Source organism: Capricornis sumatraensis, chromosome 1 (assembly GCF_032405125.1).
Source record: "Capricornis sumatraensis isolate serow.1 chromosome 1, serow.2, whole genome shotgun sequence".
Lineage (NCBI taxonomy): Eukaryota > Metazoa > Chordata > Mammalia > Artiodactyla > Bovidae > Capricornis > Capricornis sumatraensis.
In genome coordinates, this window is record NC_091069.1 from 81634347 (window position 1) to 81647592 (window position 13246).

Genomic DNA, 13246 nt, shown 5'->3' on the forward strand with positions numbered 1-13246 from the left:
CAAGAAACAGATCATTACTAACATCCCAGATCCCTCTTCTAGTTACTGTCCTCTCCCTCCACTGAAATAACCATGATACTGAAAAAGTTGGCTTAAAGCTCAACATTCAGAAAACGAAGATCATGGCATCCAGTCCCATCACTCCACGGGAAATAGATGGGGAAACAGTGGAAACAGTGTCAGACTTTATTTTTTTTTGGCTCCAAAATCACTGCAGATGGTGACTGCAGCCATGAAATTAAAAGACGCTTACTCCTTGGAAGAAAAGTTATGACCAACCTAGATAGCATACTCAAAAGCAGAGACATTACTTTGCTGACTGAGGTCCGTCTAGTCAAGGCTATGGTTTTTCCAGTGGTCATGCATGGATGTGAGAGCTGGACTGTGAAGAAGACTGAGCGCCGAAGAATTGATGCGTTTGAACTGTGGTGTTGGAGAAGACTCTTGAGAGTCCCTTGGACTGCAAGGAGATCCAACCAATCCATCCTGAAGGAGATCAACCCTGGGATTTCTTTGGAAGGAATGATGCTAAAGCTGAAAACTCCAGTAGTTTGGCCACCTCATGAGAAGAGTTGACTCATTGGAAAAGACTGATGCTGGGAGGGACTGGGGGCAGGAGAAGAAGGGGACGACCGAGGATGAGATGGCTGGATGGCATCACCGACTCGATGGACATGAGTCTGAGTGAACTCCGGGAGTTGGTGATGGACAGGGAGGCCTGGCGTGCTGCAATTCATGGGGTCACAAAGAGTCGGACACGACTGAGCGACTGAACTGATTTGCAGCAGCAAAGATTAGCTTTGTCTGTTTAAGTGGAATAATATAGAGGGTATTCATTTGTGTCTAGCGTATTTTATCATTACATTTGTGAGATACATTTAATGTCGGTATATACATTGCAATTTGATCAAGCAAACTGCTTTATAGTATTCCCTTTACAGGGAAAGACCACAGCACTGATTTATCCATTCTCTTACTGATGGACATTTGAGTAACTTTCTTTTCTACTTCTGTTATTTTTGATTACTTGTCTTTTGGTCAACACATGTATTATCTTCTTTAGGGTTTATACAACTTTCATTTGCAACGAAAGACTTCTAATATAGGGACTTCCCTGATGGTCCAGTGGTCAGGATTAGGCACTTTACTGCCATGGCCCTGGGTTCAATCCATGGTCAGAGAACTAAGATCCCACAAGCTGTACAGTGTGGCCAAAAATATAAATTAATTAAACATTACGAAAAATAAAGAGAGAGAGAGACAGGGAGAAAGAGTTCTAACATAGCAGTGCAACAAGATGGGTCAAAGGGGTAGGCATATGCATGTGTTCAACTTTACCTGGTAATACCCAACAGTTATCCAAAATGGCTGTACCAGTTTACATGCCAACAGCAGTATATGAGAGTTCCAGTTACTTTATACCCTCATCAACCTCGGTGATTTTGTCTATTCTTACCCATTCATATTTCCTCATACATTCAGCCTGTCAACTTCTATAAAAATCAAGCTGGAATTTTGACTATATTGAAATGTATAGACCAATATGCAGAGAAGAATTAATAACATCTTTACAATATTATCTTCTACTCATTATAAATGTACAATCCTCTGATTTAGATCTTCTTTAATTTCTGTGAATGAGGTTATGAAGTTGCCTTACTGAATTTAAATTTACATAAATTAACAAGTAATGTATCAAATCTCCGATCCTTTGAGACATAAGCTAGGACAGAACTTATTTACAGAAGACTAGAATAAGGTCAATACATAGGGAGAAGCTAAGAGGGACAGAATCAGTGATCTAGTCCCTGACTTAAATCATCCCTGAGGCAAAATTCTCTACCTTTACTAGATCTCTTCTTTAACTTTCTAAACGTGAATCTATAAATTCTTATTAAGTTTGCTTTAGTTGTTTTGAAGTCATTTGCAACGAAAGACTTCTAATATAGGGACTTCCCTGATGGTCCAGTGGTTAGGATTAGGCACTTTACTGCTATGGCCCTGGGTTCAATCCATGGCCAGAGAACTAAGATCCCACAAGCTGTACAGTGTGGCCAAAAAAATAAATTAATTAAAAATTACAAAAAATTAAAAAAGAGAGAGAGGGAGAAAGAGTTCTAACACAGACATTAAGGACACAGAACTGAAAGCACCTGTTGACTGGCTGAGTGTGAAGTGAGGGAAAAGGAGTCACGAATGATGCCTGAATTTTCAGCTTGGGCAATTAAGTGGAATGTGATGGTACTCGCTGAGAGGGGGCTGATAAATATGATGAGTACGTGTCTGTACACACTGTGGCTGGGGTATTCATATGAGGATGTCCTGGGCTGGAGTCAGCTGGTGTGGGACACGTCAAGTAGTAACCAAGGCCATGGGAGCAAATGGAGCAGCATATGGTGTTTGCACAAGAGATGGGATGTAACTCTCAGCAACATGCATCCCGAAGGTTCCAGAAAGGAGACAGAGGAGAGGCCAGGAGGAGGAAAACCATAAGACTTCATCTGGCAGCCTTTAATACAATGGACCAAAATTTACGTATTTCACTGTGGTATAACTTCCCTATGTTTCAACGTAAAATTACTCTGAACGATGGCTGAAAGACAATCTATCTTCATTTATGTTTTTTTAAAATTTGAGGTTTCCTGACACCTTATATTCCTTTCAAGTAAAATAAAATCTACCCTACTTCTTTCAAAAGATTAAAACTACCTAAAAGAAACAACCTCTTTTCATCCAACAGGTTGAAAGCTTGAAGATTTTACAAAAAAAAACTTGGAGAGCAACTGAGGAGGAATGTGATGTTATTTGAGAGTAAAGCAAATATGTCATAGGCTTTCAAAAGCCATCCTGCACCTCTCGATCCCTCTGAAAGCCTGTCAGAGGGAGGCCATTTTCTGAGCCATATGAATGCAGCTGCAATGCTAACCTCATTCCTTTCTTACAAGTTAGAGCCTGCTCCACACAAAAGGATTAACACTACTCCACAGCAACTATAAACGCGGTGGCATTTTATGTAATAATCCCACAAACATAATTTAGACCAAAAAAACTTATCACTGGATGTTTTTTCAGTTATGTCAGTCATATTCCCAAGGTTGAATTTTTCCTTTAGATTTTTTAATCTTTATAGATTGAACAAAATAACACTTTGCTAAAGAAGAAGCCAAGTAGAGCATGTAGTCTTAATTTTGAGATTAGATATCCAACTACTTCAGCATTTCAGTAGTACAATGTATCTGAAACATCACTGAAAGTGGTTGAAGCTGCTTGACTATTTTATCTTAAAGGTACCATAAGAATTCTTGGAGAAGGAAATGGCAACCCACTCCAGTATCCTTGCCTGGAGAATCCCGTGGGCAGAGGAGCCTGGCAGGTTACAGTCCATGGGGTCGCAAGAGTCAGACATGACTTGTGACTAAGCCACCACCATCATAAGAATGACGGCAAGTCAGCACATCTGATGAATGTGGTCAGGTGGGGGCGTGCTGCGATTCATGGGGTTGCAAAGAGTCGGACACGACTGAGCGACTGAACTGAACTGTACTCTCCTGAAACCTAAGAGTATGCAACATACTTCAAGGACTTGCGAAACAAAAAATGTATTTTACAAGATAAATAACCTATTCAAATTTTTTTTACCTTTATTTCTGCTCCTTTTGATTTTTTCTGCCAATCCCACACAGTAAGCATATGCTCATTGGAGTCATCGATAACACATAAATGAACACCTGAATCCTAAAGAAAAGTCAGTTTAAATAAGGGATTTAAAAATCTTCAGATAAGGCTTACTTTTAAAAAAGAAATACCATATTATGAAAACCGCCAACATTAAGATAAATACAAAATCCTTTAAACTCATGGTTCCTTGAAATATAATGAATATACTATTTACTAAGACTGTATTTTCTTCAGAAATATAATAAGGATTCTTAATTTTTTTTTCCATATTTCTAATTTTTTCCCCTAGGTTGATTTCCATTTGCTATCTAGCTACTTCCACTATTCAAAAATAGCAAATAATCAATTTTGAGGATAGTCCATTCTGCATCTTAAAGTATCTTCTGCTTTAAAGTGTTCTGACTGCTTTTAAAGTATTTTCCTTTGCAGTAGATGTGAAATGTATATAATTTTATAACTTTGGTCCTAAATTTCAGTAAATCTGTTGGAATAAGTTATGTGAAAGTTTGCCAATTTTAGTTTTCCATGATATTATTGATTTATATTAAAATGAATAAACAAGATAAATAAAAACATAAATAAATTCCTTTCTATTTTCCTAAAACTATTTTCATTCACTAATTGATACCTTCCAGAAAAAGAACTGTGGATGATATTAAAAGATTATTTTTTTTCTAGTAGCATTTGTAATATATACCTTATGATGTCTACGGAACAAAGAAATACTGTGGTGACAAGTGAGAGTACTGAGGAAGGGCAGAGCTTACTCTCTTCTCTTTTGCCTTCTTTTACCCTGTACTGGAATGATTACCTAAACTAGGAAAAGTCAGTGCATGAGGCAATTCAAGACAATCTTAACACTGTAACAATATCAACAAGAAGACAACAGTTACTGCTACAGAGATTTTAGGGGGTTAAAAAGGTAGTAAAAGTATTTCCCTTCTCTCTGCTCATCTCCTTTCTTCTAATTCCTGATTCATGAGAACACTTGACATTCAGTGCTTGTAAGCTAGTAAAGTTCCTGTATCCACCCAAATTTATACTTCTGCTCTAAAAATGTCCCTTCCTCCTCCACATCCCACAAAACAGCCATAAACCAGAATACAACTGCTGATAGTTAGGAATTAAAGAGATAATGTGAATACATAAATATATTCTAAAGTAAGTATGAGGCCCAATAAAATCTGGAGGGATATTTGCATTTGAAATGAAAAATTATGCATCCTAAAAATATAGATGTTCTCTTGTATGGTCTATAACAATTACATATAGTTCAAGAATAAATAGAATGTTTAAATGAGCAACATCTTATTTCATTCTCCCCAGAATAAAGCATCAAGACTTAGGTTAAGATTGCTAGATGCTGAATTTTAAACTTAAATATAAAACCATGCCATCATCAATTCAGAACCAAAACAATTCATGACTTTAGTGAGCACAAAGATCTGGCTGTTTTCTTTGCTGCAACATGACATTAAGAAAAGACAATACTCGTGGCAGAATTGGCCAAGTTTCATGTCCGTAAATTTTGTAAGTAAAATAGACTTCTATGACTCAAGCTGATTCAAAAACATATCTTCTTACTTACTTCAATTTTACTATGCTATGTATGCAATTCCTTTAACCATTTCCTGCTATTACACTGGAATTCTATTTCAGGCAGAATAACATAAGTATAATTAAGTGTAATATCCTGGATCTTATCTAAACCAAAGTCCTTTAGTATTTCAGTTAAAATGCTGGCCACTGATAAGCAACAGCTAACATCTAATTTTTCAATTAAGTGATACCTTTCTATGAACACACACACAAACCTGAGCTTAACGTCTTTTCTGTATCTTTGTGTGGCTGGCTTACTCCCTTAAAAATTGTTACTTACTGCTTTTGAAAAATCCAGGCATCCTACTCCACGTTCAAAAGTTCCAAGTCCAATAATTTGCAGTGTAGAAAGACTAACTGAATCCCACACTCTGACATGGGGTTGCAGGGGCTGCAAAAACAAGGGGAAAAATACAAGATAGCAGGACTTAACTAGTATTTACATAGATGAAAATACCACTCCTACAAGAACTGTTTGCCATCTTTAAAAAATAATGATGGATGGATAAATGTCTAATAAAAAATAGCCATTACATTTACACATGCCCCCAAAGAATCTTGAGCAGGTATTTTCTTCTCATACTACAAAAATAAGGAAATGACAAAGTGATAATAGTAGCAGCAAATGATCTGAGTATCTAGTATGTGCTATATACTATTTTAATACGTCACATGCATTAATTCATTTAATTCTCACAGACCCTGGGGGTTAGGTGCTATTATAATCATCATTTAACAAATGAGGAAATTGAGATAGTTTTTAAAATTAATTATTTTATTTTAATTGGAGGCTAATTCCTTTACAATGTTGTGGTGGTTTTTGCCATATACTGACATGAATCAGCCAAGGGTGCATGGGTCCCCTCTTCCTGAATCCCCCTTCTACCTCTCTCCCTACCCCATCCCTCTGGGTTGTCCTAGAGCACTGGTTTTGAGTGCCCTGCTTCATGCATCGAACTTGCACTGGTCATCTATTTTACATATGGCAATATACAAGTTTCAATGTTATTCTGAAATAGAGATTTAAATAACTTGTCCATAGTTATCCAGCTATTAAAAGGTAGACTCAGGATTCTAATACCAGCAAATCTGCACTGGAAATCCTGCTTTTTGCATTACTTTCATTCCTGAGAAAATAATGTTAAAAAAAAAAATCAGTGTCCAAAAATTGCTAAGCAAACAGCCCTTGAACAGAATTTAGAACTGGAATGAGTATTAAAAGTCATCCAATATAACCCCTCCAACTACTTTTCTTTAAAGAAACCAGGCAGAAAACGTTATTAAGTATAGTCATATACATGCTAATCAGTCATCACTAATATTCACTGATCCTTATTAATAAGGGATTTGTCATGTAAGCCAATAGTATTGAATAATAACTGAAAAATTTTAAGTGCTATTTCTAGTCATATATAAATTACATATAAAATCATATGTAAAATATAAAATTGAGGGATCCATCAATTTAGGATAATTACAGTACCTTCCAGCAGACTGATAAATTATTCTATACTTAAAAAAAGAACTTAAATAAGCTTATCAGTTCTCCCATTCTTATAAATAAATAGTTTCCTTAGGGAGAACACATTTTTTGAAAAGGAATATTTTAGTGTGACTTTTTTTTTTTAATGTTATTACATTGTATTATTTTTTTCTCTGCTTATACTAAAAATTCCTTAATAGTTAAATTTTAAGAGAATGAAATAAATGATTTAGGGTTAAATACAATCAATTCCATCCTAATATCAATATCACCTGGTACAGAATGCATAAAACTGTGCCACTCACCCTTCCATCCTTATCCACTCCAGCTATCTGTCCAGTTGCAATCCTAATTTTGTCAGGATGTATAGCAAGGCTAAAAAGCAGTGTTAACAATTTTAAATACAGGAAAGATGTAAAACAGCAGAAACATGTCTCAGTATCAACATTTTTCAAACAGTTTTTAATCATTAAAAAAACTCAATGTGACCCATTTGTTTTATTTTCTTTGGCTAATCAAATAAACATCAATTACCTACAGGTCTTCTAAGTTTTCTGTGGTACTTTTGCCTTCTTTGTTAAACTGAATTATTAGAACACTAAATTTGAAGAAAATATCTACTCATAATTGTGGCATGATAAATTTATCACATGTTCACGATAAAGGAACTTGTTTCTTTCTAGTCTTACACCTAGACATAGTCACATAGTTTTATTACCGTGAAGATGTAATATTACATCTTGTAAAGATTTTAAATGTTGGAGAATAATGAATTTAAGCAATAAATAGAGAATACATTTTTTGTTTTTGGTATGTATTGGTCATTATTTTCCAGAACAGTTATCAATTTAAATTGTTATAAAGAAATAAAAATGTTTTCAACATTTCACTACAACTTCCTCATATTAAGAATTATACCTTTTAACATGTCTTGGTAATCTGATTGGTATAGAAGATTATCAGTTTAATTTCTTTAATTATTAAAGAGGCTAGAGTTTTTCAATATGTTGCTTTAACTGTTATTTTTTCTCAAATAGTTCATATGCTTTGAAAGAAAAGTGAAAGTGAAAGTCACTCAGTCGTATCCCACTCTTTGAGACCCCATGGAATATACAGTCCTTGGAACTCTCTAGGCCAGAACATTGGATTGGGTAGCCTATCCCTTTTCCAGTGGATTTTCCTGACTCAGGAATTGAACTGGGGTCTCCTACATTGCAAGCAGATTCTTTACTAACTGAGCTATCAGGGAAGCCCATATATCCTTTATTGAGATCAATTACATTGACAGTTAATATCTGAACCAAACACATGAATTACCTAATCCAGCAATTTTACTTTTTTAATATAGATCAATTACATTGAGTTAATTAAAAATCTAACATTAACATTTTTCCATATTTAATTCAAATCTTAAACACTTAAAAAAGCAAAATTGCTGGATTAGGTAATATATGTGCATGGTTCAAATATCAAAAACTATAAAAACACTTATGAAACTCTGCTAAAATCTCATCTATCTGGCTATTATCCCTACTCCCTGTAACACCAACCAGGTAATCACTGTAATCAGTTTCTTTTTATTACTAATTCTGGAAAAATTTTACCTATGTGAAAGTCAAGATAAATATTTATCTTCCACCTCCTTTTTTACACAAATGGTCAAATACTACACATTTTCTTGTTCTTTTATACTTAAGTGTATCTTAGGGATCTTTCCATTTAATACACAAACATTCTCATTCTTTCTTAATTTTATTGAAGCAGAGTTGATTTACAATGTTGTGTTAATTTATGTTGCACAGTGATTCAGTTATATATATATATTTTTTTTTTTTTCTTTTTCACATTCATTTCCATTATGGTTTATCACAGGGTACTGAATATAAATCCCTGTGCTATACAATAGGACTGTGTTGTATATCATTCTATATATAATAGACTGCATCTGCTAATTCCAAACTCCCTGTTCTTTTCTCCCCAGTCTTAACAAATCTATTCTCTACTAAGTAAGTCTGTTTCTGCTCTTTTGTGCCATATTTTAGATTCTAAATATGTGATATCACATCATAATTGTCTTTCTCTTTCTGACTCACTTCACTTAAGTAGGGTAATCTCTGAGTCCATCTAACCTCATTCTTTATGGCTGCGTGGCTGCATGCATACCACACGTTACTAGTTTCCAGCTAAAAGATATTCAGGTTCTTTCCAACCTTTACCATCAAAAATGATGTTGTAATAAGTAATCTTGTACATGTATTATTATCCTTCTAGTGAAAAAGACAAAATTTTAATCATCTCTAAAAGTTTAACAATATCTATATTTTAAGTCTAATGTATATTAATTTTTTTCTAGGTATAGATATAGTTGCCAGAATAGAAGATTTTAAATGTTGGAAAATAATGAATTTAAGCAATAGGTAATTAAAGTTAACTTCAAAGTAGTAAAATTGAGTACTTCCAAAATACCCCAAGCATAGAAAAGGAGTTCTCACATTTTTATGGTTCTCACTCTATTTTACAGTTTGATCCTTATTCAGCTGTGATTTCCCTTTCCTCCCAAAAGTCTCAAGTTCAAAGCTTACCTACTTAAAATAAATTCTCAATAAATATTAAGTAACCAATAATCACTCTCAGAAGTATGTAAAAGTCTAGTCTGCCACATATATCTGATGTTACAGGCCAGAGGAAAAAGTATAAACGCTCTGGAAAAGCCAAAGAAGCGCCCATCAAAATTTATAGATGATATGTTGCAGGTACCTGTTCAGGCAGGTATCACACCAACTATTTTGGAGGCCTGTAAGTCTTTTTTATTTTTGAAATCTACCTATAGGATGTCCATAATATCCTTAAATTCTCATTTTTCCATAAGAAATCATTTCCAATAAAAACCTAGCTTAATAAAATACAAAAATAAGAGGATGAAATATATATATATATATAAAATGATACCAACCATTTTACACAGTCTGTATGACCCAGGTAGTGCCGTTGAGTTCGCTCTTCATAATTAAATAGTACTACTACTGATGCTATGAAATAAACAATTTCCCCGGTAGGAAGAAGGTAAACATTAGCTCGACAATCCTTTCCTCGATAACCGTATCTTAAAATAGAGTCAAGGTTTCGAACAAACATAACTTTCAAAATGTTAAATAATTTATTAATGGATATGTAAAGGAATCAGTATAAGAAAAGAGGACTGGACTGTAACTATAAAACTCATGTCTTGCCATTAGCCCTTGTGCCGTTCCAAGACTTAATATGCTTAAATCCTAGTTTCCTCATTCAACCAAGAAATACATATTGAGCTCCTAATGTGTATCAGGCATAGAGTAGAATATGCATTTCTGAACAAAAATATGTGGGTGTGTGTCCCTGGAGTTCTTGCTTTTCAAAGATAACAAAAATTTACACCAAGTATATTAGAAATTGTGGAAGGAAAAACAACAGGATGCTAAGAAGAAAACACAGGAGGAGGATCTAACTTAAATGGAGAGAGAAAAAGAGAGAGAGAGCAAAAGAAGGGCTACTTGAGGGAATCTCCTGGTGATCTACCGGCTGGACTCTGCACTCTCACTGCTTAACCAGGTTTGATCCCTAGTTGGGACCTAAGATCCCACAAACCACATGGTGCAGCCCAAAATTAAACAAAAAAAGAAGAGCTGCTTGACACTTATACTTACCCTAACTGATGAATAAAACACAGCCAGGCACAGTTTGGTATAAGCAGAGTACCTGCTAAAAAACTATGCAGAATCACAGGATTGGTGAGTTTTCTCAAGCTAATTTCTGCCAAAAGGAGGGACTGATTCAAGGAGTGGGAAAGAGGATATAAGAGAATGGAGGCAAAATGCAAAGTTCAAACATTAAGTTTCTTCTGCTTCACTAAGAATTTCTTAGAATGTCTAAGAGAAATGAGGCTTCCTAAGTGAAATAAGGAGCGCTGTTTCATATACTCATTTTAGAGAAAATGTCTGGTCATGAAGAAGTTAATTCTCAAATTAGAATCCACCTTGCTAATTTCAGCTCTTAATAAGATAATTCACATTATTTCAAAGGTTACAAAATGCTTAACTGATGTTTCCTTATTTAATTCTTAAAATGGACCTGTGAGGTAGGGATTACTGACCTCTTTTTATATTGGAAGAAGTAAGGTTCATTGAGGGTAAGTGGCAGAGCCAAGACTCAAAACACCAGCCTTCCAATTCTAGTCTGACGCCTCTTTCACTACATCACAAGCACCTACCTGCCTTGATGTCCATGGAATACTGCTTACCCTATCTGAAGATATTAATTTTGGTGCTTTTAAGTTGCGAACAGCAATATACACATAATATGTGAAAGGATTAGAGAACATCTCTTTACTTTCTCAAGTGGTCACTGTTTATCACGTTTACTTGACATAAAGACAATTCTGATAGACGTCAGGTAAAGTAATTTTTCTTAAAGACAGAGCAAACAAATTTGCTGTCACAATAGAAAAGGATACACCCACTCCAGTTTGAGCTTCTCAGGAGGCAGTTCTGTTCTGATGTCATCATAGTTGTCAACATCAGAAGGAATGAACATTGTAATTGGTCGACCTCGCATAAACATTTTAATGTATTCTCCTTCTGTTGAAACACAAGAAAAAAATTAAGACAGATGTATTTGCTGAATATTCATAGAAAAAATGTATTATTAATATGCTATAATAAAAACAAGACAGAAAATAGCTACTTCAGAATTCGAGTCTCATTATATATAACTGCTTTTGTGTAAAGACTTAGTTTAAAATATCAAAGGAAAAAAATCACTGGTCATTCCTTAAGTGAGAATAACTTTTCATAATTAAAATATAATTTATATGTTGACAGATTTCAACAAGAAAGTCAGGAAAATTGAGGTATAAAAAGGCAAGAGGAAATAATTTTGTGATAGAAGGTTCTCTGACAATTGAAAAAAACAGATTATCAGAGTCCTCTGACGACAACCATGTCTGATGGCTGTCACTACCTGATCAACCTATTGACATTTAATGGCAGCAAAAAACCATGGCCACAGAATATACCATGAGTGGAGTCAGACACCCCATAAGTCAAGCACAGAGAGAGACTAGGCACTGTTACACAGGGCAGTGATCAGAGAGGGAGCAAAGACGACCAACATCCTTCATTTCACAACTGGGCCTACAATCAGCCTTGAGTTTAAGCAATTAAATTCAATTATAATGCCCTGAAATCTTAAAGACTGTGCTAGGAAATAGTTTTCTAGTTTGTAGCCTAGGTAATATTAACATAACAGCACAAACATCTTTTATTTACATAAGCCAATAGCTGCTTATAAGATCTGCAATAGTCTAAAGCTAAAAATGTTAAAAAGACAACTCCAGAATCAAATCAACATTTATGGTACACCTTTTACAAATGAAAACAATACTTAAGTGATCAGATCAGACTGTTTGTAAGTCTTAAGAAACAAAACAACACCACCCATCCTTGGCTGATCTACATACAGACAGGTTTAATAAATGTTGATGGTGGCTGTGAAATGTTTATGAAAGAACCTAAAAGGGAAGGAGAAAATACGGGACTGCGTGTAAATGCATAGGCGTTGTCTAGAACTTGCTAACTTGTCTGTTACAATAGGAAAATCACGTTAGAAACAAAGTGTGATTCTCAATCAGAGGTTGAGTCAACCTCAGGACTTCTAATGAGGAATGACCTAAGCCACTAAAGAGACGCGTAGATAATTCAATAGCTTATGTAACACAAACCATGAAAGCAGAAGGAAAAAAACCATTTGCTGAATGTTTGTAAGTATTTCTTCAGAGTAAGACTTTTAAACTGTACTTGCTATGGGTGAGAAGTTCAAGTTATTTTTATTATTATTACAGTGTGCTCGGCCTCAGGGTTTGATCTAAGAACAGGCTAAGACCTCCCACGCCACAATTTTTTAACACCACATGATGTATGTCTCTATTACTTCTGAATCTAAGAGTGGGCTCTGTTTCCTGGACTTTGATGATAACTAAACAATTTAGTTATCAGCTGTAAGTAACTATTTCCCTTCAGCAATCATCTTTATCTGTATCTCCTTGTCATTTTTTGTAAGGTCCACTTTCTTCTAGGTGTCAATTTGTTAACAAAATTTTCCCTCTAGTTGGTTTTTGTTTTTGTTTTTTAAAAAAAATAAATCCTTAAAGGGAAATAAATTCCTGTCCTGTGGAATTTCTTCCAAGGTCATTCACTGGTCAGAGGTGTACAGCATAAATGCTTTCTGAATGGAAAAAAAATATTTCATAGATGTTTCTATTGCCAGTTAAAGGAGACTGTATATCCAGCAAAGGGAATGGGTTAGGGTAGCATCAAGGGAAGAAAGTGCCCTCCTCTGCTAATAGGGGCTTCCCTGGTGGCTCAGAGGGTAAAGTGTCTGACCGCAATGGGGGAGACCTGGGTTCGATCCCTGGGTCGGGAAGATCCCCTGGAGAAGTAAATGGCAACCCAC

General features: G+C 35.1%; 1 protein-coding gene across 1 annotated transcript in view; it reads right to left on the bottom strand.

Moving 5' to 3' along the window:
• EML4 (EMAP like 4) overlaps window positions 1–13246 on the bottom strand; it is an 83872-nt gene that overhangs the window by 39688 nt on the left and 30938 nt on the right. Inside the window, exons 7-11 of the mRNA XM_068971814.1 lie at window positions 11250–11373; window positions 9714–9863; window positions 7066–7135; window positions 5558–5668; window positions 3640–3735 (exon numbers count right to left, since the gene is read on the bottom strand). Of these exons, the coding sequence (XP_068827915.1) occupies window positions 3640–3735; window positions 5558–5668; window positions 7066–7135; window positions 9714–9863; window positions 11250–11373 (551 nt within the window). The remainder of the gene's footprint in view (window positions 1–3639; window positions 3736–5557; window positions 5669–7065; window positions 7136–9713; window positions 9864–11249; window positions 11374–13246) is intronic.